Genomic DNA, 20,420 nt, shown 5'->3' with positions numbered 1-20,420 from the left:
CACACAGCATTTAAATAGTTTAATTCCTTGCACGTCAGATACTGAAACTTCCTGGCAGATTAAAACTGTGTGCCGGACCGAGACTCGAACTCAGGGCCTTTGCCTTTCGCGGGCAAGTGCTCTACCAACTGAGTTACCCAAGCACGACTCACGCCCCGTCCTCACAGCTTTAATTCCCTCAATACCTCGTCTCCTACCTTCCAAACTTCACAGAAGCTCTCCTGCGAACCTTGCAGTTGTGCTTGCCCACGAAAGGCAAAGGTCCGGAGTTCGAGTCTCGGTTCGGCACACAGTTTTAATCTGCTAGGAAGTTTCATATCTGCGCACACTCCGCTGTAGAGTTGCAAGATTGTAGTAAAATGTCATAGCTTTTGTATAAACGGAATTATGCAAACTACACTTTATCAGAACCGTTAAAAATGCGACTGTGAAAGAAGATAAGTTTTGGTATTCGGGCAACACAATAACTGGCGATAGCAACATTACAGAAACTGTAGAATGTAGACCGGCAATAGCTTGAAAAGATTTTTTGAGAAAGAAAAATATGTTAACATCCTTTTTAAATTTAAAAGTTAGGAACTTTTCCAAAAGTATTTCTATGGGGTGTGGCCTTGTACTGAGATGGAAAGTGGAAAGTAAACAGTACAGACAAGAATACAAAAAATGTTTTAAAATGTGGCACTGCAGAAGAATGCTGAAGATTAGATGGGTACGTGAATTAATAATCAGGAGTTACTGAATAGCATTGGTGAGAAAAGAAATATATGGATGGACTTAATTATAAGGAGGAATTGGAGATTAGGGTACGTTTTGAGGCAGTAAGGAATAGTCTGATAATGGAAGAAACTGTGGAAGGGACTGTATAGGGAGACAGAGGCTAAACTGGCTCAAGAGGATTCAGGTTGCACTAGTTATCCAGACACAAGAGACTTGCGCGGGGCCGGCCACGGTGGTCGTGCGGTTCTAGGCGCTCCAGTCCGGAGCCGCGCTGTTGCTACGGTCGCAGGTTCGAATCCTGCCTCGAGCATGGATGTGTGTGATGTCCTTAGGTTAGTTAGGTTTAATTAGTTCTAAGTTCTAGGGGACTGATGACCACAACAGTTGAGTCCCATAGTGCTCAGAGCCATTTTTGAACTTGCACGGGATATACTAGCGTGTAGAGCTGCGTCAAACCAGTCCTCGGAGTGGTGGTGGTGACGACGACTACGACGACGACGACGACGACATTGACGAATTTCACGTAACTGAATGTGTAATGAACTGTTAACAGCATTTTCTTGAAAAATTCCCTGTTGTTTAATAAGCTTAAGCCGAAGCGCGCGCGCACACACACACACACACACACACACACACACACACACACACACACACACGATCGTCGACAGACGGAAACCACGTACTCAAACGCAACGTGCAGAATGTAGCTCTGTAATTACACACTCTTTACCCCATCTCCCATGTTTTTCTCGGCTGTTTAATTTGTAACTCAGGAGGACACACCTATTATGGTTTACCTCATTATAAAAGATTCTGTTTTCGGTAAACAGCATGGATATGTGGATGGTTACATTTTTTTACAGTTCTAAACAACAGAACAGAACATTATAGCACTGTAGATATTTCAATTCACCCCTAGGGACAATTCATGAATGCAGCTTTCAAATCTACGTTTGGGATAACATTAAGTGGCTCGGCCAAACCGTACTGAAAATATGTGGAAGACGATACAACAAAATTACCTAAGGCTGGGTCATTAAATTGATAACTACGTCACGTGAGTGAATTTTGATACCTTCGAAGACAGTACTTATATCGGAAGCTTTTTAACTGAATGACATAGCTCCATTCAGCAATACTAAACAGTCCTCCAAAGTAGTACGTTCAGTCAACGATTTAACAATTGCAAATTTCAGGGAAAGCCTACAGCAGTTAGACTGGGATGAGGTGTACCGTGAACCTGATGCCAATTTAAAATATAATTTATTTCATGACATTTTTGTAAATGCATTTGAAAACTGCTTCCCCAAGAAAATAGTTAAATATACTCGTAAGAAACCTTGTAACAAACCATGGCTTACTAAGGGTATAAAAATATCTTGCAACCGGAAAAGGGAAATGTATCTGACAGCAAGAAAGAGTAGTGACCCAGAAACTATCCAAAATTATAAAAACTACTGTGTTATATTAAGAAAAGTTATTAAAAAATCCAGGAGTATGTGTATCATGTCTGAAATCAGCAACTCTGATAATAAAATTAAAACAATTTGGAATATTATTAAAAGAGAAACAGGTCAACCAAGAGCAGAGGAAGACAGTATTACCATCAAATTGAATGAAAACTTTACGAACAAAAAGTCAGAAGTTGAAAATATTTTTAATAATCATTTTTTAAATGTTGTGGATATAGTAGGATCCAGGTGTTCATTAGAAGATGCTAGGCTGTTAATGGAAGAGGCCATACCTATGCAATTTGATACAATTGAAATCTCACCCACTTCTCCCTCTGAAATTAGGAAAATAATAAAGTTGCTTAAAAGCAAAAACTCACATGGAATTGATGGCATTTCCAGCAAAATACTAAAAGCTTGTTCTCTACAGATAAGTAAGATTCTCAGCCACCTGTGTAATAGCTTTTGAATGATCTGAATAACCGAACACCTCCCATTGGGATTTTTTGTGATCTCTCAAAGGCTTTTGATTGTGTAAATCATGAAATTCTGCTAGACAAGCTCAAGTATTGTGGCATGAGTGGGACAGTGCACAAATGGTTTAATTCGTACCTAACTGGAAGAGTGCAGAAAGTTGAAATAAGTAGTTCTCGTAACATGCAAAGATCAGCACATTCCTCAAACTGGGGAACTATCAAGAATGGGGTTCCACAAGGGTCAGTCTTGGGTCCTTTGTTGTTATTATATATTAATGACTTGCCATTCTATATTCATGAAGAGGCAAAGTTAGTTCTCTTTGCTGATGATACAAGTATAGTAATCACACCTGAGAAACAAGAATTAACTGATGAAATTGTCAATACTGTCTTTCAGAAAATTACTAAGTAAACGGACTCTCACTGAATTTTGATAAGACACAGTACATACAGTTCCGTACAGTGAATGGTATGACGCCATTAATAAATATAGACCTTAATCAGAAGCATATAGCTAAGGTAGAATATTCCAAATTTTTGGGTATGTCCATTGATGAGAGATTAAATTGGAAGAAACACATTGATGATCTGCTGAAACGTTTGAGTTCAGCTACTTATGCAATAAGGGTCATTGCAAATTTTGGTGATCAACATCTTAGTAAATTAGCTTACTACGCCTATTTTCACTCATTGCTTTCATATGGTATCATATTTTGGGGTAATTCATCACTGAGGAATAAAGTATTTATTGCACAGAAGCGTGTAATCAGAATAATAGCTGGAGTCCACCCAAGATCATCCTGCGGACATTTATTTAAGGATCTAGGGATATTCACAGTAGCTTCTCAGTATATATACTCTCTTATGAAATTTGTTATTAACAACCAAACCCAATTCAAAAGTAATAGTGTGCATAACTACAATACTAGGAGAAAGCACGATCTTCACTATTCAAGATTAAATCTAACTTTGGCACAGAAAGGGGTGAATTATACTGGCACTAAAGTCTTTGGTCACTTACCAAATAGTATCAAAAGTCTGACAGATAACTAACAAGTATTTAAGAAGAAATTAAAAGAATTTCTGAATGACAACTACTCCTACTCCATAGAGGAATTTTTAGATATAAATTAAGAAAAAAATATTAAAAAAATAAAAAAATAAAAAAACACAAAAAAATAAAGTTGTTATATTAACTTAAGTATGTTGTTAAATTAACCTAATTATGTCATGTATTGGAAAATTCGACTCGTTCCACATCATTACGAAATATCGTATTCATGATCCATGGAACTAGTATTAATCTAATCTAATCTAATCTAATCTGAATAGTGTTCCCGCGACGAAGTTCACTGGTAAAGTTCATGTTACGAAATCACAAATTGAAAAACGGGCGCGCACGGTGTGTTAAGAAACATCGGTGACCGTACTGTCGTGACAGCTGTCGATTTCGGAGTCCACGAGCGAAATCTAAACTATTTGCCTTCATTCGCCGGAGAAGATCTTCGTCAGCGTGAAAGATAGGTCCGCAAGAAACGCCTAGCCCAGGTCCGCACTCGGCCGTTCTGACTCTAGAGGTCGTGGGCACAGGCAGCGACCTTGCTGCCTCTCCGGGGGAACTAAGAAACCACCGATCATTACACTTCACGTAGAGTTCGTGTCTACCCTCCGCAACACGAAGAAAACGGTCAAGTCCATTAAACGAGCGATTCACACTGGACTATTAGTACGCCAATGTATCCTGCTGCGAAAGTAGACAGGTGCTGGTAAAGCTGGGAAAGGTTGTACAATGTATGCTATTTCACAGTTGAAAATTTTGTGCGACTGCAGTGCACAGAATAGCGTTAAAATCGCACACGGTTTTTTCGGCATTCACAGTTTTCTCCGGTCGGAGGTTACAACAAATAATGTGCCATCGCCGCCATTCACTCCATAAAGGTTTGAAATTTGGGTAATGCTGCAAAGACGACGAATCGCTACTGGCTAAACTGGTGAACTGTCCTCTAGTGTACTCTATAAACAAAAACTGATTTTTTCACATTCCAAATCGATTTGCATTAGCGAAAAATGAACAATAAACACATTTAAAGATTTGACGTTCGAGTATAACCGAATATTTGCATCGCCACCTGATAGGGGACGAATTATAACAAACGATTCGAGGCGCCGTGTTCTGGACTTGGGGGAGGGAAGCGGGGATGTTAAGGTGGTCAATTACAGGCCGGCCGGTCCATCGACACGTCCGACCGCGTGTGGCCTCAGGCGATTGTTTGTCGGAGCCAACCTGCCTGCACTGGCGGAGTGTGAGCTGGCAGGTAGAGGTCGGGGCAAGCAGGTAGGGATCGGCCGATCGAATCGACGGACCCGAATGCGGGCCCATCGCCCACACACAGGCGAAGCAGACCTGCTCGGCGGACTCGTCCACCTGTGTACGGGACATTTAGTGGCGATAGCTGCAAGAGCAAGAGGGGGGAGGAGTTTGCGAGAGACAGTGGGAGAAGGAAGAGCAGGATTTAACGTTCCGTCGACGATGACGTCATTACATATGTTGCTCAAGCTCAGTTTTGGGAAAGAAATGGCCGCGTCCTTTTCAAAGGAACCATTTCGGAATTTTCCTTACAAGATTATGGGAAACGAAGTAAAACCTATGATTAGACAAGGAACTGACTCGCTGTCCTCCCCAGTACCAGACCTGTATGTTACTAATAGGTCACACTGAAACTTACTGGTAGATTAAAACTGTGTGCCAGATCGGGACTCGAAACTGTGACCTTTGCCTGTAGCGGGCAAGTGCTCTACCGACTGAGCTAGCCAAGCACGACTCACGATCCGCCATCACAGCTTTACTTCCGCTAGTATCTCATCCCCTACCTTCTAAATGCCGTTTTCTTTGTTAGGATGGTAGAGGATTGCGCCTGGGGGAAACATGAAAAATGGCTCTGAGCACTATGGGACAACTTCTAAAGTCATCAGTCCCCTAGAACTTAGAACTATTTAAACCTAACTAGCCTAAGGGTATCTCACACATCCATGCCCAAGGCAGGATTCGAACCTGCAACCGTAGCGGTCGCGCGGCTCCAGTCTGTAGTGCCTTGAACCGCTCGGTCACTCCGGCCGGCCGGAAACATGAAAAGCTTAGATCATAAGAACTGTATCTGACTTACTGAAATAGTGGTTGTTCTGATCATCATATAAGGCAATTAAACAGTGAAGACATCTCAAGAGCATGTTGACGAGCAGAATTCATACTAACTGTATTTGTGCAGGATACTATTGTGCACCTCTGCATGCATAAAGCTCCACGGTTACTGTACATCTCGTTGGACGTGAGGTGCCCTATGTCTAAGAATGCTACAGGAAATTGTGCAAGTACGATTTATCAGCCCCTCGTCCTGGTCTAGTTCGCCGGTGACGATCAGATTCCCATTTGGATCGCTGCATCAGACGAGCAGCCATTGCTTACCACGATGTGACCGTAGCAGAAGTTCGGATCAATGGAGAGCAAAGTGTCAGAATAGTCACACCAGGAACCGTCTGCTGAAAGCTGGCGAGCGAACAAAGATGCTGCTTGCTGGGCTTCCTCAAGTTCCATCGCCTTACAACTGACTCCAGACGGTAGAGCGACAAATTGGGCGTTGTTCTACCGATGAGGGCAACTTCTATCTTAGCGTCGGAGACGTTCGTTTGAGTGGAGCGCTAACGAGGAAAGCTGCAACTGGCTGGGCAACAGCCCGAACAATGACCATGCATTTCTGGTGTTTGTGCACGAAACCCTGGATAGTACAGAATACATCAAGGGCGTCGTCTAGACAATTATGTTGTCATTCTTATAGCGCCGCTGAAATGTGCTCTTCCAGCAGAACAATACCAGTACAGATACTGCTTATCGTGCTAGTTCTACAGAACTAACTTTTAAATTATCCGTTTTAATTATTACAAGACCAAAGGTGTAGTCAGCCTTGACCCTATTTTTATGGACGACAATGGGAGACTTCATGGAGCAGCTCTTGGAACGCTGACGATATTCGGCTAACGGACTGGCCTGTCCATTGCTTCGATATAAATTCCATCCACCTAACACTTGTAGGATGTGTTGGTGGGACATATTGCAGCCTGTCCGCATGGAACGACTATCATTCAGCAATTGTCAACCGCGCTAGTTGAGGTATGGAGCGCCCTACCCCAATATTACCAACCTTGTGGCCGGCATAGCAGCATTCGTATCCGCGGTGATGACACACCATGTTCCTACTTTGTAGCGTAGCGAGGACCACCATAAATGGCAGTGAATTCAGTGTAAGTGCCGTTTCTCTTTGTGTCGTTTCCAGTTACTTTATGTGCTGTTCTGTAGCTTTTCTTTTTGTGAGCGGTAAAAGTTTCATTGATCTATGTTACATGGCAGTAACATCATTCGAAAGTTACTTTCGTCGTTAAGTTTTGAACACAAGAGTAGAAGTGCTCTTGTTCAAACGGCACGGTTTCGAAACAACTTGCAATGTGGGACAGAAATATTGTGTCAACATATGGATTCCACAGCTGCAAGATGGATGGCGTAGTAACATACATTTTTTGGGGATGTGTCATGAAGAGAGTTTAGGAACACAGGAATGATGGGAAAAACTGTACAGTTTCTTGATGCATTTCATTGCACAGACTGCACTGAAAAAAAAAAAACAGGCAGTAATCAGATTTGCTTGGAAGAAATCGGAAGAACAACGCGCCAAAGCTTTGCTGCGCACAAAGGGTTTTCCTCCATTCTGCAACATGGGTTGCCGTAGCGACAGTGACCAAAGTCGCTCACGGGGGCCCAGCTTCGGAAGCAGAGGCCATCCTCCCTGGAGACGGCCGCACGACTCGTCCCCTCTCTACACTGTCCATTTAGAAGCGTGCTCTGGCCTTTCTTCGGCGGTAAAAATTCACAGAAAGTGGTACACTGGCTGCTACCAGTTTGCCAACCAAATTCGTGTTGTCGGCACGCTTCTCCCACAGGAAGACATGAGAATCTCTCTGTGTTAAGTTTCCTCGAGACATCCGCTTCACACGAGGCCTGTGCTTGACACTGCATCTGTCTTCACCTCAGAGTTTCAAACTAACAGCCTTGCTCTCACTTCCTGACCCAAGATAAGGTAATGTGTCAGCAAATGCGCGCAACGCTATTCTTCCGTTAGCTCCCTCGCTCACGTGATTGACAGTTCCAAAAATATATCCACACATATTATACAAATGTACATATGTTCCACATCTCCTCAAATGTCACTGGTCCAATTTCAATCAAACTTGTTACACATACTACTATCTGGAGAGAAATGCTGTCCGGGTAAGAACCAGCAATCTCCTATTGGGGTAGTGGTGGTGACGTGGAGAGAGAAGGAGGGAAGAGGAGATGAACTGGTAGAGAGGGGGGGAAGGAGGAAACAGACATAGGCAGAGTGGAGGAGGAGATGGACAGCGAGGGGAAGGAGGAAATGGACAAAAAGGGAAGTAGCCGAGAAGGACAGAGGGAGGGAGGAGGGCGAGATAGACAGGGAGTGAGAGTGCGGAGGAGACAGTGAGTGAGTAGGAGATGGAGAGAGGGGGAAGGAGCAGAGGGATACATAGAGGGGAAGCAGGAGATGGACAAAGAGAGGTGGAAGAGGAGATGGTCCAACAGAAGATTGGAGTAAACATATACCCGGACAACACCACCTGTTCAGTTATTATTTTATGAATATACAACACTGCTTCAGCAACACCCGTCCATTTGGCGAGATCTCGGTTTCATGGATGTTGCATTGCCTGTTTTGAATGTGCATGATTTACTCCTAATAAATTGTCTCTACGGGAAGTGTATACTGTAATCAATACATATGCGCATCTAGGTGGAAAGACGTTAGTAAACCCACGTAATTTTTTTTTTAGCAGAAACTAGCATTTGCTACTGAAAACCTACAGGGATTGAAACTACAGTGATGTCAACAAACTAACATTTGCGACTTACACTGACGTATACAGAGGGGCATTTAAGTAAGTGGCATTCCGATAATTGACGCTAAAGAACGGAAATTATGCATTTTGTCAATCTGTCTGACGTCGACGTATAAATTTATAGACGTCGTGTTCAATCCCTGGCTGGCGTCGGGAGCTTTTTCTCGCAGTTGCCGTTACTCGTGGCAATGCTACATGTGAAAAAATAGGGTTTGGACTCTTCGTTTAACTGCTACGCCAACCTCTCGCCACCTAGAAATGGTTTGCCGAGTCGTTTCTCTCATAGGGCTATAGTGTACGACTACCATTGGGCCGAAGGCTAGTAAAACATAATAATGTCAAAATAAACACTCGGATCGATATACGCTTCATCATTTATTGTATACAGTATGTGTCTATTACACTGTGGTTGCCACTACAAGCTCCACTAGAAGCTAAACACAATCGTGAGCGCACACACTACACACCCTGGTCCACCGTCGCACCTGTATCAAACTGCACATTTTCCCCTTCAGCTGCACACACACACTGCATCCCGTCCCAAGGGAACTCCATCGAATCCCGTCTCCTGATCCGGAAATCTGTGCAGGCCTGTCACAGCCAATTCCACTCTTACCTCATCCACAAAAAGTCTCCCTACGGACAACGCTTTGTCAAAGTCCAATCCCCGTGCAACCCACACCTGTCTCCATATTAACAACATCTATCTCCTGATGATTACCCACTTTTTCGTGCAACCATATATCCACCTAATTTTTCCAGCCGCTGTAGTAACTCATGAAAATCACACAGTGCAATGTTAACGTAAATAGCAGCATCACCTGCTTTGCCATATTTTATACACTTCTGGGAAAAAATTCAACACCTTCAAGGATAAGATCATTTTATTTATAACTGATGTGACACGTATTTCACCATTGTAGGAGTATACGATCAATTCAGGCCAAATGAAGCACTCATGTCACAGTAAATGGTACCGAAACAATCGCCTCATTACGCTGTACCTGTCTGGGACAAGAAAGCTTGTATTCCCGCGCGGAAACTATCATAAAGGTGCCGAATGGTATCCTGCAATAGATTTCCTAAACTTCTTGCGCGTTTCGTTGCAACTCGGGGTTGGTTAAGTTCCCGCTTCATCGTGTCCCACAAGTGCTCTACTGGTGACCTTGGTGGCCAGAGCAGTAGTCGTACACCAGGAAGAGCAAGCAGTCGTAGGTGGACGCGAACTGTCCTGCTGGAAACGCACATCACCTTTCTCTCGAAGAAATAAAAGTAGCATCGATATAAGAACCTGTGCAATGTAACTACGACTTTTAAGTGACAGCCCATCATATCATGAAGCTTGGGATGAGATCTCAGTGTCGTGGGAGAATACACTCCGGAATAACCCGCTCGCCACGTGTACGTCCATCGCTCGCACACTTTCACTCTCCAGTCAGCTCTTTCATGGCACCCGACTAGCCATGCAAGGCGGTTTTTGGTGTCAGTGGTAGCCTGGCAAGATCAACACGTGTTCTTTGTCCTGCTGCAAGCAGACGTTTCCCAATGATCCCTGATGACACCGCAGTTGCGACATGTACCCAGATTCCGTCCCTGTATGACGTTCGGTCGGCTACCGCTGTTCACACAATGCGTCCCTCTTGGCGGGCGTCTGAACTACGCAGACGTCCAGACCTGGTCAACAAGTCTGGGAATATTCCACTCATCACTGCTGAAAACGGTGACTCACCATCGATACGTTCTGGCCAATAGGCAGAAAACGGTTGATACATCCATCCAGCTTCCCACAGACCCACAATGCGACTCTGTTCAAATGGCTGAAGCGGTTCAACACGAGTACGTACTCGTCGGCGGGCACTGTTGTACCCTAGAATGAATGTTGCAAACAGCGATAACCTCTAAACTCAGCGCATTAATACCTGCAGAGTCAAAACAGTGTACACAAACACGCCTCCTGAGCGCCATCCCGTGGCCGATGACCGCGGCGAATGAATCACTAACACCACAACTCCTCAGTACGCACGTATTTTAGACAGGTACCACTGAAACTAGTCGCTGGGGATAGTGCATTTTTTTCCGGCAGTATGTATTGTAATGCGTATGACCCCCTTACTATCGTGTATTTCGTGTACATTTAAAACAAATTACGGAAGCAGATAAGTGCCGATAAGCAGCTCCATTACAGAGAAAGAATGTGTGTGATGCTGCAGACCCGCGCGGCTGCGGCACAGATGCGGCGCCACCCGCCACCGCCACCCTCTACCCAGTGGCCTGGTAAATGGCAGACGCCCGCGTGACCTTTGTGCGGCCGCCGTCAATATGCGTGTCCTCAGCACCCACCCACGCCTGCCGCTGAGCCACGCTCTGCCGACAACGCCAATGGCTTGTGCGGGGTTTAGCAGCGACAATGAGGGCTTCCTGAAACTGAATATCTCTCTCTCTCTCTCTCTCTCTCTCTCACTCTCACTCTCACACACACACACACACACACACACACACACACACACACACACACACACGACACTGGAGTAGCTGAGGGTCAAGATACGTAGATACGTACAGTCTATTACTTGACCAAGTGATGCGAACTCTAGTCCCGGCCGCACTGAGTACTTTCATTGCTACGTTATTGCGAATATCCATGTTAACAGTTATGGTGGTTGACGCTCTTACACAGTGAAAACACTGCGGAAAATGTCTTCGTGGACAGGCGGAAAGTCTTGACAACTTCTTGTCTTTTTTATTTTTCAATTTACTAGCGGTAAACATCCACGGAAAGGCGGAGGAACAAGCTTGCGGAAGGATAAAATCCAGTAAGACGATGGTGTGTAAATTATGAAACAACGACGCTCAGGTGAGTAGTATTGTGGAACATCCCCAGGCTGCGGATCTACTCAATTGCCGGTCGTTGTGGCCGAGCGGTTCTAGGCACTTCAGTCTGGAACCAGCGACCGCTACGGTCGCAGGTTCGAATCCTGACTCGGGCATGGATGTGTATGATGTCCTTAGGTTAGTTAGGTTTAAGTAGGTCTAAGCTCTAGGGGACTGATGACCTCAGATGTTAAGTCCCATGGTGCTCAGAGCCATTTTGAACCTACTCAATTATAGTGATACTAAGCCAAAACATGAATCGAGCAGCCTTCAACTGTGAATTATTTTCAAGACGTTTATAAATTTATCGCTTAATTTTTTATTTAACATGCGAAGATTCCAACGCACTAATATTCCGCTCTATGAGATTCTGGTTGTGGAAGTAGACGGACGCATCTGTGAGTTCTAGCGCTAGGCGACAAATTAACAAATTATTATCGTCCTTCAAATAAACAAGGTGACTGTATAAAAGTTTTATAACATACCACGACCTGATATTTGTTCAGAAGTCATGAGTCTATTAAAGCCTCTGTTAAGTCGAATGACGAGCAGCTTGAGTTAGAAGAAGCGGCGAAATCGACACGCAAACGCCCCAAGTGGAGTCAAACAGGAAAGCTTGCACCGGGCTACGTGACCCACGACATTATTATTAAATAGTGTCTTAAGGCAACTTTATAGCTGATATTTTCCAACTGTATTTGTTTAGTCCGTTCTCTCATTACGTTTATTTTAAGTGCATTTGGAGCTCTTATAAACTTCCAATGTAATAGTACGCGTGAGTTGTGAAGTATTCATAAATGTTATGTTCATTAGCATATTGCAACTTAATAATTATAAAATGAAAAGTATTTCTTGATGTTCTGTAACAATATCGTTGTTTCACGATCATATATTCAGTTTCTTAGGCCATCATCAAATCGAAACCGTGTGTTACAAGCATGTTTGCAACAGCCAGTTGCCATATGGTGACTGCCTATTTTTTGTGAACGAATAAATTTTGCACGAAGTAATGTTTCCAATGCCCGCCCGGTCAGCCGAGCGGTCTAACGCACGGCTTTCCAGAGTGGGAAGGAGCGCCGATCCCCGGCACGAATCCGCCCGGCGGACTTGTGCCGAGGTCCGGTGAGCCGGCTAGTCTGTGTATGGTTTTTAGGCGGGTTTCCATCTGCCTCGGCAAAAGGGGGTTGGTTCCGCCTCAGCTAAACTATGTCGGCGATTGCTGCGCAAACAAGTTCTCCACGGACGCGTACACCACCATTACGCTACCACGCAAACATAGGGGCTACACTCGTCTGGTGTGAGACGTTCCCCGGGGGCTCGACAGGGGGCCGAACCGCACAATAACCCTGGGTTCGGTGTGGGGCGGCGGAGGGGTGAAGTGGACTTAGGTAGTTAGATCACGGAGGACTGCATTTTGTGGACTTTCAGAACCTGATTAAATCATTCCATTTCATTGAAAAATAGGGGTTATTTAAATTTCGTCTCGAGATTCATTACAACACAGTCACCAATTTCTGGAATTTATTTCATGTTATGGCGCCACTGTTCGACCCTTGACTTCGTCGTATCTACGATAAGTGGAGTTGCACAGTGTAGGAACTATTCCTTGATTTCAGGAGCTGATCGAAGAAAAAAAATGTTCACGGAGGAGGTGATCACAACCTCACGCTAGGCGTCAAGCGGTCGTAAGCTTTTCGTTTAGGCCAATAGTTTTTCGTGGCACAAGCTGATCTGTACCATCCCATACGCGGTCTCACTACGGATAGCAGCCTTGCCTCCTCCCTCTCCCCCCCCCCCCTCCCCTTTCCTGTCCCATTCGCGAATGCTGTGGTAGGAAGTAGGAAGAGAGAGGGCGCCGTTAAAAGTATCCGCTTAAGTACTAATTTCTCTCATTTCGCGAAAGTCTTGGTATTTGAACAGTAAACCTCTCTGTGAAGCAGACTGCCACTCTGCCACAGGAGTTCATGATCATCTACGTGAAGCCGTCGCAGAGTGCACATTCGAGACTTCTGTACCTATGAGTTCTCCGACAATATTGTTTACATCTTATGATTTCACCCTGTTACGATCGACGTGTCGAGTTCCATCTGCTACCAGGCTCTGGATGTTAGTTCGACACTCGGTAAGCTCATATTGTGTTCACAAAATGACTGAGAATCTGCACTTGCTGTCTTCCAAATATTCTGGTTTCCAAAGCCGAATCTAGTATTTAGGATACAAAATGAAAAGCGTGAATGAGGTTATTTCTTAATCAAGCACATTTCGCACCATGTCTCTGATCTACGTATTACGTACTACATCACTGACTCATAAGTAATGGAAGGGGTTTAGGATCAGTACTGGCCACCGGACGTCATCTTATGCTCAACGTGGCACCCATGGTGTTGATCATGATCTTCACTAGCACGATAACTACAAACGAATGCCTCCTTGTGCGATACAGAGTTACATCGCTTCCTACTTTTGTCGGTCTACTGCAACAAATGACTGTACAGATAACGCAACGTTTTCTTGACAGATGTGGTTGTTACCATGACAGATCCATTAGAAACAGAAACAAATATCAGTGGAAACAAACTAAAAAGTGTTTCCCCAGTTACTAATCTTGATCAAATAACACACTTTAAAAAAAAATAATGTGAATACGATAAAAAGTAATCTCAACGACCATAAAAAACATATCTGCTTATGTTGCTGATGTTCGGTTAGTTCGCCACTGTTTGGTTTTAATAACATGAAATGTACATGTACGTTCATCGGAAAAAGCTGTAGTTACCCAGTTAAAAGAACTCAGTGGTCGCTTTGCAGTCGCAGCACTACAGGGCTCACGGTGATATTTTACGTGACAAATATTTTGTCCGGAGAGCTTAACATGCGTCGCAACTAAATGCCTGAGGTTTTTGAAATCAAACTGACCAAATCGGTCACGTGACCATCTCTATGCGACGGTCGTGAAATTATATATATATATATGTGTGTGTGTGTGTGTGTGTGTGTGTGTGTGTGTGTGTGTGTGTGTCACTCGGTTGTATGGAATCAACGCACTAAGATGAGTGTATGTGGAGACACGACAGAGTGGGAGGAACGAGCGATCACTCATGACCATACACACTAGGAATGAAGTTGGTCTATCGCGCGGGCTATCCAACACGTCTACAAGGAATGTTTTTACCACTTGCGGCCAAGTAATACGGCGTTAGTGCGGTGGTCGTGAAAGACTCTCAGCAACACGTACCAGGGACGAGTGTCACACCCTGCCCATCATCATCAGTTTCAAACCTGACAATAATTAATGAACCTCCATCTCACCCAGTTTTCGAGCGAAAATTCCGAAGGAAACTGGATGCAGTTGACATTTGGAGCTGGATACCTCGCGAAAAGTCATTGTTTGACAACGGTGTGTAAGGCTGCACGACGTCAGTTGGCCAAACAGCACACAAACTGGACAGCAGCTGACTGGGCGGCGTGTAGTTTCGTCTGACGAGTCGCGATTTTGCCACTTTCCAAATGATGCAAACAGTCGAGTGGCCGTATGGTCAGAGACTTTTAGCTCGCTTTGGTTCAGATTGGAGGTGATGTCAGATGTTTTACGTATCACGACTTTGACTCATTCAGGTTCCAATAGTCTCGGTGACCAAAGTGTTGTATTTTCAGCTACATCTTCATGAGGAGTATACTGGGTACACTTCCGTCTTCCACAATGACAACAGTCGTGTTCATAGGTTTTCACACATACGTTCCTTTCACGAACACGCAGGCATGGTATCGCACGCCGACTGGCTTGATATACCACCAGATTCCAAAAGCGATAGAAAATATTTAGGATTGCTTGGGACCCCGGTGAAACGTAGCTATCAACATCCCCAAAATTTTCTAGCTCTGCGGGATCTAATAAGTGAGTGTTTTGAGCATGATCTGGCATATCTGAAGAAAGGCGACAAAGCTTTTGGTTTTGCTTGCTTACAATCGACCTAGTTCTTTGGACAGTTGATGTGACACACCAACCATTCTATACGCCACTGCAGACGGGCATGTGACCTGATAATATTGTCGGCATATACAGGGTGGTCAGAAACAATCTGAAAAGCTTGTAAGAGAGCTGCAGGGGAGATCGTGCTGAGAAATAAATGTTAAGAAAAAAATTCGTTACGTTCCGCCGTTTCCGAGTTAATTAACATTCAAATTAGCCAATCAGATCATTGATTGCGCAAATTCAACCGGCCCTTCAGGGACGGTGCCGCCAAACGTGTTCTTCGTTTGGTTTCCTAAAACCGAACAAGAGAGCGATACAAAAATTGGATATGGGTTGCTAGAAAGGATCGAACCCGAGCCAAGGGCTGAGCAGTCTTGTGCGATATCATCTACGCTATGAGAACAACTGACAATAGTTGTATCTGGCAGGTCGCTTGAATTTGCGCGGTCAATAGCCTGACTGGCTTACTCCAATGCCAATTAACTCTGAAACGGTACAGCATTTCGATATTTTTTCATAACAATTATTTCCCAGCACAATCGACTCTCCCAACATCCATACAGGCTTTTCAGACTGTTTCTGACCACCCTGTATAGTTTCCTATCCACTCGATTTCCATTACTGTGACCTTCAGTTTCATAATCACGCGAGCTGAGGGGCACAGTGTGTATGAAGAAACATTTACACTGTAACAACTTGTTCCTCAAAGTTCTTCATTACGAAAGAAAAAAGGTCGTAAGGAGTCGAAAATGATCATATTGCACGTGCACCAGCTGACGCAGCAGGAAAACAGGAGTTGGTACGAGATGAGTCGGCAGAAGCGCCAGGCTTCTCTAGGAGGCTACGTCAGCTCCGTGGCGCCATTTCTGGGAATGGAAAGAGAAGGCCGGGCGGGCACCTGCGCCGCGGCCGGAAGTGTCACGTCGGGCCGCCGGAAGCGCGGCTGCAGTTGTAGCCGAGCCCCGCCCCCACCCCCGCCAGAACCTACCGGCGTCGACTCCACCATTCAGCCGCCACGCCACACAGTGCCGTGCGTATACCGTCCGCAGCATGTCTTCCTGCATATCGATTTTACGTACTGCTCTCAACTGGCTCCAGTCCATTCACATATGCTGCGCGTCGCTCAGTCTGTACCAAGCTACCAGGGCTATACGGAAAGTAATCTCTTATACGGGTGATTCAAAATTAAGTGTACACGGCTCACGAGTGTAATTTATGCATAAAATTAAGAGTAAAATGTTAGACAAAGTTCTTTTAGTTTCGAGATATGCAGTAGAGTAGGAACCAAAAGTGCACCACAAACAACACAAAATTAATTCTTCTCAGAAAGCAACGACACGAAAGGACCCGAATTTCAACACAACTACTACGTTTTGTACATTTACCCCAGAACATGTTCAAAATGATGTCCACGTAGACGAAGACAGTGACGTGCTCGACACCTTACCACTCCGGGAATGTTGCGGACTATGTTCGTCTCATATTACATTTCGTGCAAATCAACTGGGCAATGCACAGGGATGTACAAAGCGACATGAGTCGATATGCACCCGAACACTACACCGCAAAAGCTTGTACTTGGTCATGATGTAATACCTACCACAAATGACATTATGCATCATAACTCAGAAAAAGAGCAATTTCAGACAAAACTTACTATTCTGATGAATACATTACACCCACGAAGTGTGTGCAGTTCCTTTTGAATCACTCTGTATAAACAAAATACTGGAAGGTTACAGCAAATTAGAACAATCTTGAAGCTATATCTGTGTAAAACTTAAATGAGTCCACGTTCGACAGAAAGATCCGCGACTGTCTTGTAAATTTTGTAAGCAACACAATTTGCTGATTCAGTCGCGATTCATAAAAATATTTCGTCTAGATCGACTCATTTCGGCAGCTTGCCTCCATCGTCAGCGACACATTTATTAATTATACACTATTCTGCGCGACTGCGTACGCCGCATGTATGATTGCTTTGTTGTTCTGCCGAGTGCGTTTTGACCAAAGTACTTTATTTAGACACGGCACATACTGACTGAAATAGCTTATTACTTACGAGTGGTGTGAATATACATTCATATTTCACGCACACGAATTACTTCATCGAAACCGTCAGGTGGCTTGCGGAGTATGGAATGTAGATGTAGAACATTGACATCGTTTGCAGCTCCACAAGGGTATGTCCTATACAATGATCTTTGACTCTAGTACGAATGTAGTCATGTGGAACAGTATGTTGATCGCTGTTATAAAGAACGGTTATTGGGGGATACCTGTTACGGCGTGAAGTCAACCGCCGGCACACCTGTCGGGAACGATTTGGAAGAGAAGGCTGTGGGAAGAAGTAAGCCAATCGCACGCTGACCGGACCTCCCTCCAGGACGACAACGCGATAGCATAGGCCGCTATGTGGAAAGAACATAAGCGTCGCGACCGACTGGTGTCGCCCCAGTTTTATAGCAGCGTCAACGATATCCAGTTCAACAGCAGCTTCAATATTAGCCACTTCGATATCAGCGTCGACGATAGATCACTTCGCTTGTACTCTCTATGTTGCACAGACTTGGGAAGATTGATTATTTTGTATGTCGCCCTTTGCTTGCGACATATCTGTGTAATTGCCAATGTTAAGTCTTGTAGACATCTACATCTACACTCCGGCAAGCCACCTGACGGTGTGTGGCGGAGGGTACCTTGAGTATCTCTATCGGTTCTATCTTCTATTCCAGTCTCTTATTGCTCGTGGAAAGAAGGATTGTCGGTATGCCTCTGTGTGGGCTCTAATCTCTCCGATTTTATCCCCATGGTCTCTTCGCGAGATATACGTAGGAGGGAGCAATATACTGCTTGACTCCTCGGTGAAGGTATGTTCTCGAAACTTCAACAAAAGCCCGTACCGAGCTACTGAGCGTCTCTCGTGCAGATTCTTCCACTTGTAACGCCGGAAATGCATATCCTCCTATTTCCATCTATTGTACTATAAATGTTTTCCTTATTTTGTTACCTGAATGTGACATTTCTGTACCTTTATATATTGTAATTGTTTTACTATTTGTGGAGATTATATATATATGCATCTATGTCGATGTATAATTGGTTTGTTTTGTAAATATTATTTGTATTTTACGCTGGGTCTTGCCTAGGGAAAACTATGCTGTCGAACGAATACATCGATAGGCCGTGTGGAGAACCAAAGTGTTTAGGATCTTTGGTAGTGTTAACTCTGCCGCGTGGAGCGCAGGCAGGGCAGAGAGAGTCTGGCTGGAGGAGGGCAGTGGAGCAGTGTGTTGTGTGACGCTCCCGCGAGTTGCCGCGCTTTCGGGCTTTGGCAGCATGTAATTGCGCTCGACCTGCGATGATAGTTTCTGACACGGTGTCGCGGACGGGAAGCGTTAGCTGGCACACATCAAGAGCCCGTTTCGGCTGGAGACGGTGTCGAGAAAAAGGCGCGCCAACATCCTGCTTCTGCAACAGCGACGGCCGACAATGAGTGACTGTCGCCACCTCCTCGATCGACGACTTCAAACCTTCAATCAGCCAACAAGGAAGACTGGTAGCACGTAAAGTTTTAGAACTGTATGGCAGACCTCAGCTTTTAAAACTGTTCAAATCACAAAAATACAGCAACCTAGCATGAACCTTTGTTGTCATTGTCCCAATTGCATTACCAAGCAGGGTCCCTTCCTTTTCCGGATTGAACCCGAGTGTCGTTGAAATTCATACGCCAGCATTAAAGTAATATCATTCCATTTCACTGCTTTAAGTTCAAAGTTCAGTTAAAGTATTCATAGCTGGCTACAATATTTGGATTACACAAGCACAAATTAAGAGTGCGAGTTTTGTTACCATATTTTAGCTTACCTGTGACTGCAGCTCAGCTTGGTACGTACTAAATTTTACTATTGTTAATTGTTCAGAATCATTTAATTCAAGTTCAAAGTTAAATCTCTTATTTCTAAGTTGCGTAGATTCAAGTAGCTTTTGAAATGATTGTTGAGGTAGCCCAAGACTAACCGTATTTTACTGAATTTCGATGTGCTTCAGAAACAAAGCTCACTATTAATTTCAGTCATTAAATTAATTTTCAATTTTCCGGTTTTATTAATTCTTTTGCTAAATTAAGTCAGAGTGTAGCGAAATTTATTACTTCTGACAAACATTTAGTTTTCATGCAACACGTGTCAACCTTCAGTTGCAACGCTTTTAGTGCTAATTATATGTGCATTAATCTTTCATTTTCAGTTGTTATAGTAGTTGTCCATAGGACTGGCGACCGTAATTTTCCCCAAATCTCAAATATGTAATTAACGCCAATTAATTGTTAACGTAACGACCGCACATTTACTTTCTTTATTAATTTACCCTTTTCTCAAAATTAATTTCCACCAATTTCATTTGCATTTTTCCTTCCATTTAGATGTAACCCTTTCCTCCCTCTTTACCGACAGATTAACTTCGGTGACGATTGATTTTCCCAAATTTCCATTAGGTACACGCAGTTTAATTTTTCACTGTCATTAAGGTTGGTAACTGAGGGGGAGGTTACACACTGGACTTTATCTATCATCTCCGTAACGCTTTCGCGATTACTAAATCATCCTGTAACGAAGCGCGCTACTCTCCGTTGAATCTTCTCTATCTCTTCTATCAACTCTATCTTAGATTAGATTAGATTTACTTTCATTCCAAATGATCCGTAGTGAGGAGGTCCTCCAGGATGTGGAACATGTCAGAAAAACAACAATACATGACAAATATTTACAACTAAAACAAATAAGCTAATGTACCATTCCACAGGTCCCAAGTGGAATGAAAGTCATTTTTTAATGAACACTAAGAGTCATTTTACAAATACTAATGCACTGAATTTAAAATAAAAAAGTTTTTTATTTATTTATAGGGTAATAAACATGTAGTACAACTACTGTAATACTTATTTACAATGAACACGTTACTGCACTG

At 43.9% G+C, this 20,420-nt stretch overlaps 1 protein-coding gene across 1 annotated transcript in view; it reads right to left on the bottom strand.

The window, feature by feature from the left end:
- LOC124775396 (transcription factor HIVEP3) overlaps window positions 1-6,236 on the bottom strand; it is a 121,244-nt gene extending 115,008 nt beyond the window's left edge. Inside the window, exons 1-2 of the mRNA XM_047250233.1 lie at window positions 6,108-6,236; window positions 4,929-5,097 (exon numbers count right to left, since the gene is read on the bottom strand). Coding sequence (XP_047106189.1) covers window positions 4,929-5,097; window positions 6,108-6,236 — 298 coding nt within the window. The remainder of the gene's footprint in view (window positions 1-4,928; window positions 5,098-6,107) is intronic.
- Window positions 6,237-20,420: the final 14,184 nt, after the last annotated feature.

This window comes from Schistocerca piceifrons, chromosome 1, assembly GCF_021461385.2.
Source record: "Schistocerca piceifrons isolate TAMUIC-IGC-003096 chromosome 1, iqSchPice1.1, whole genome shotgun sequence".
Taxonomy (NCBI): domain Eukaryota; kingdom Metazoa; phylum Arthropoda; class Insecta; order Orthoptera; family Acrididae; genus Schistocerca; species Schistocerca piceifrons.
The sequence above is the reverse complement of the archived record's forward strand: the minus strand, read 5'-3'. Positions and strand labels throughout refer to the sequence as shown.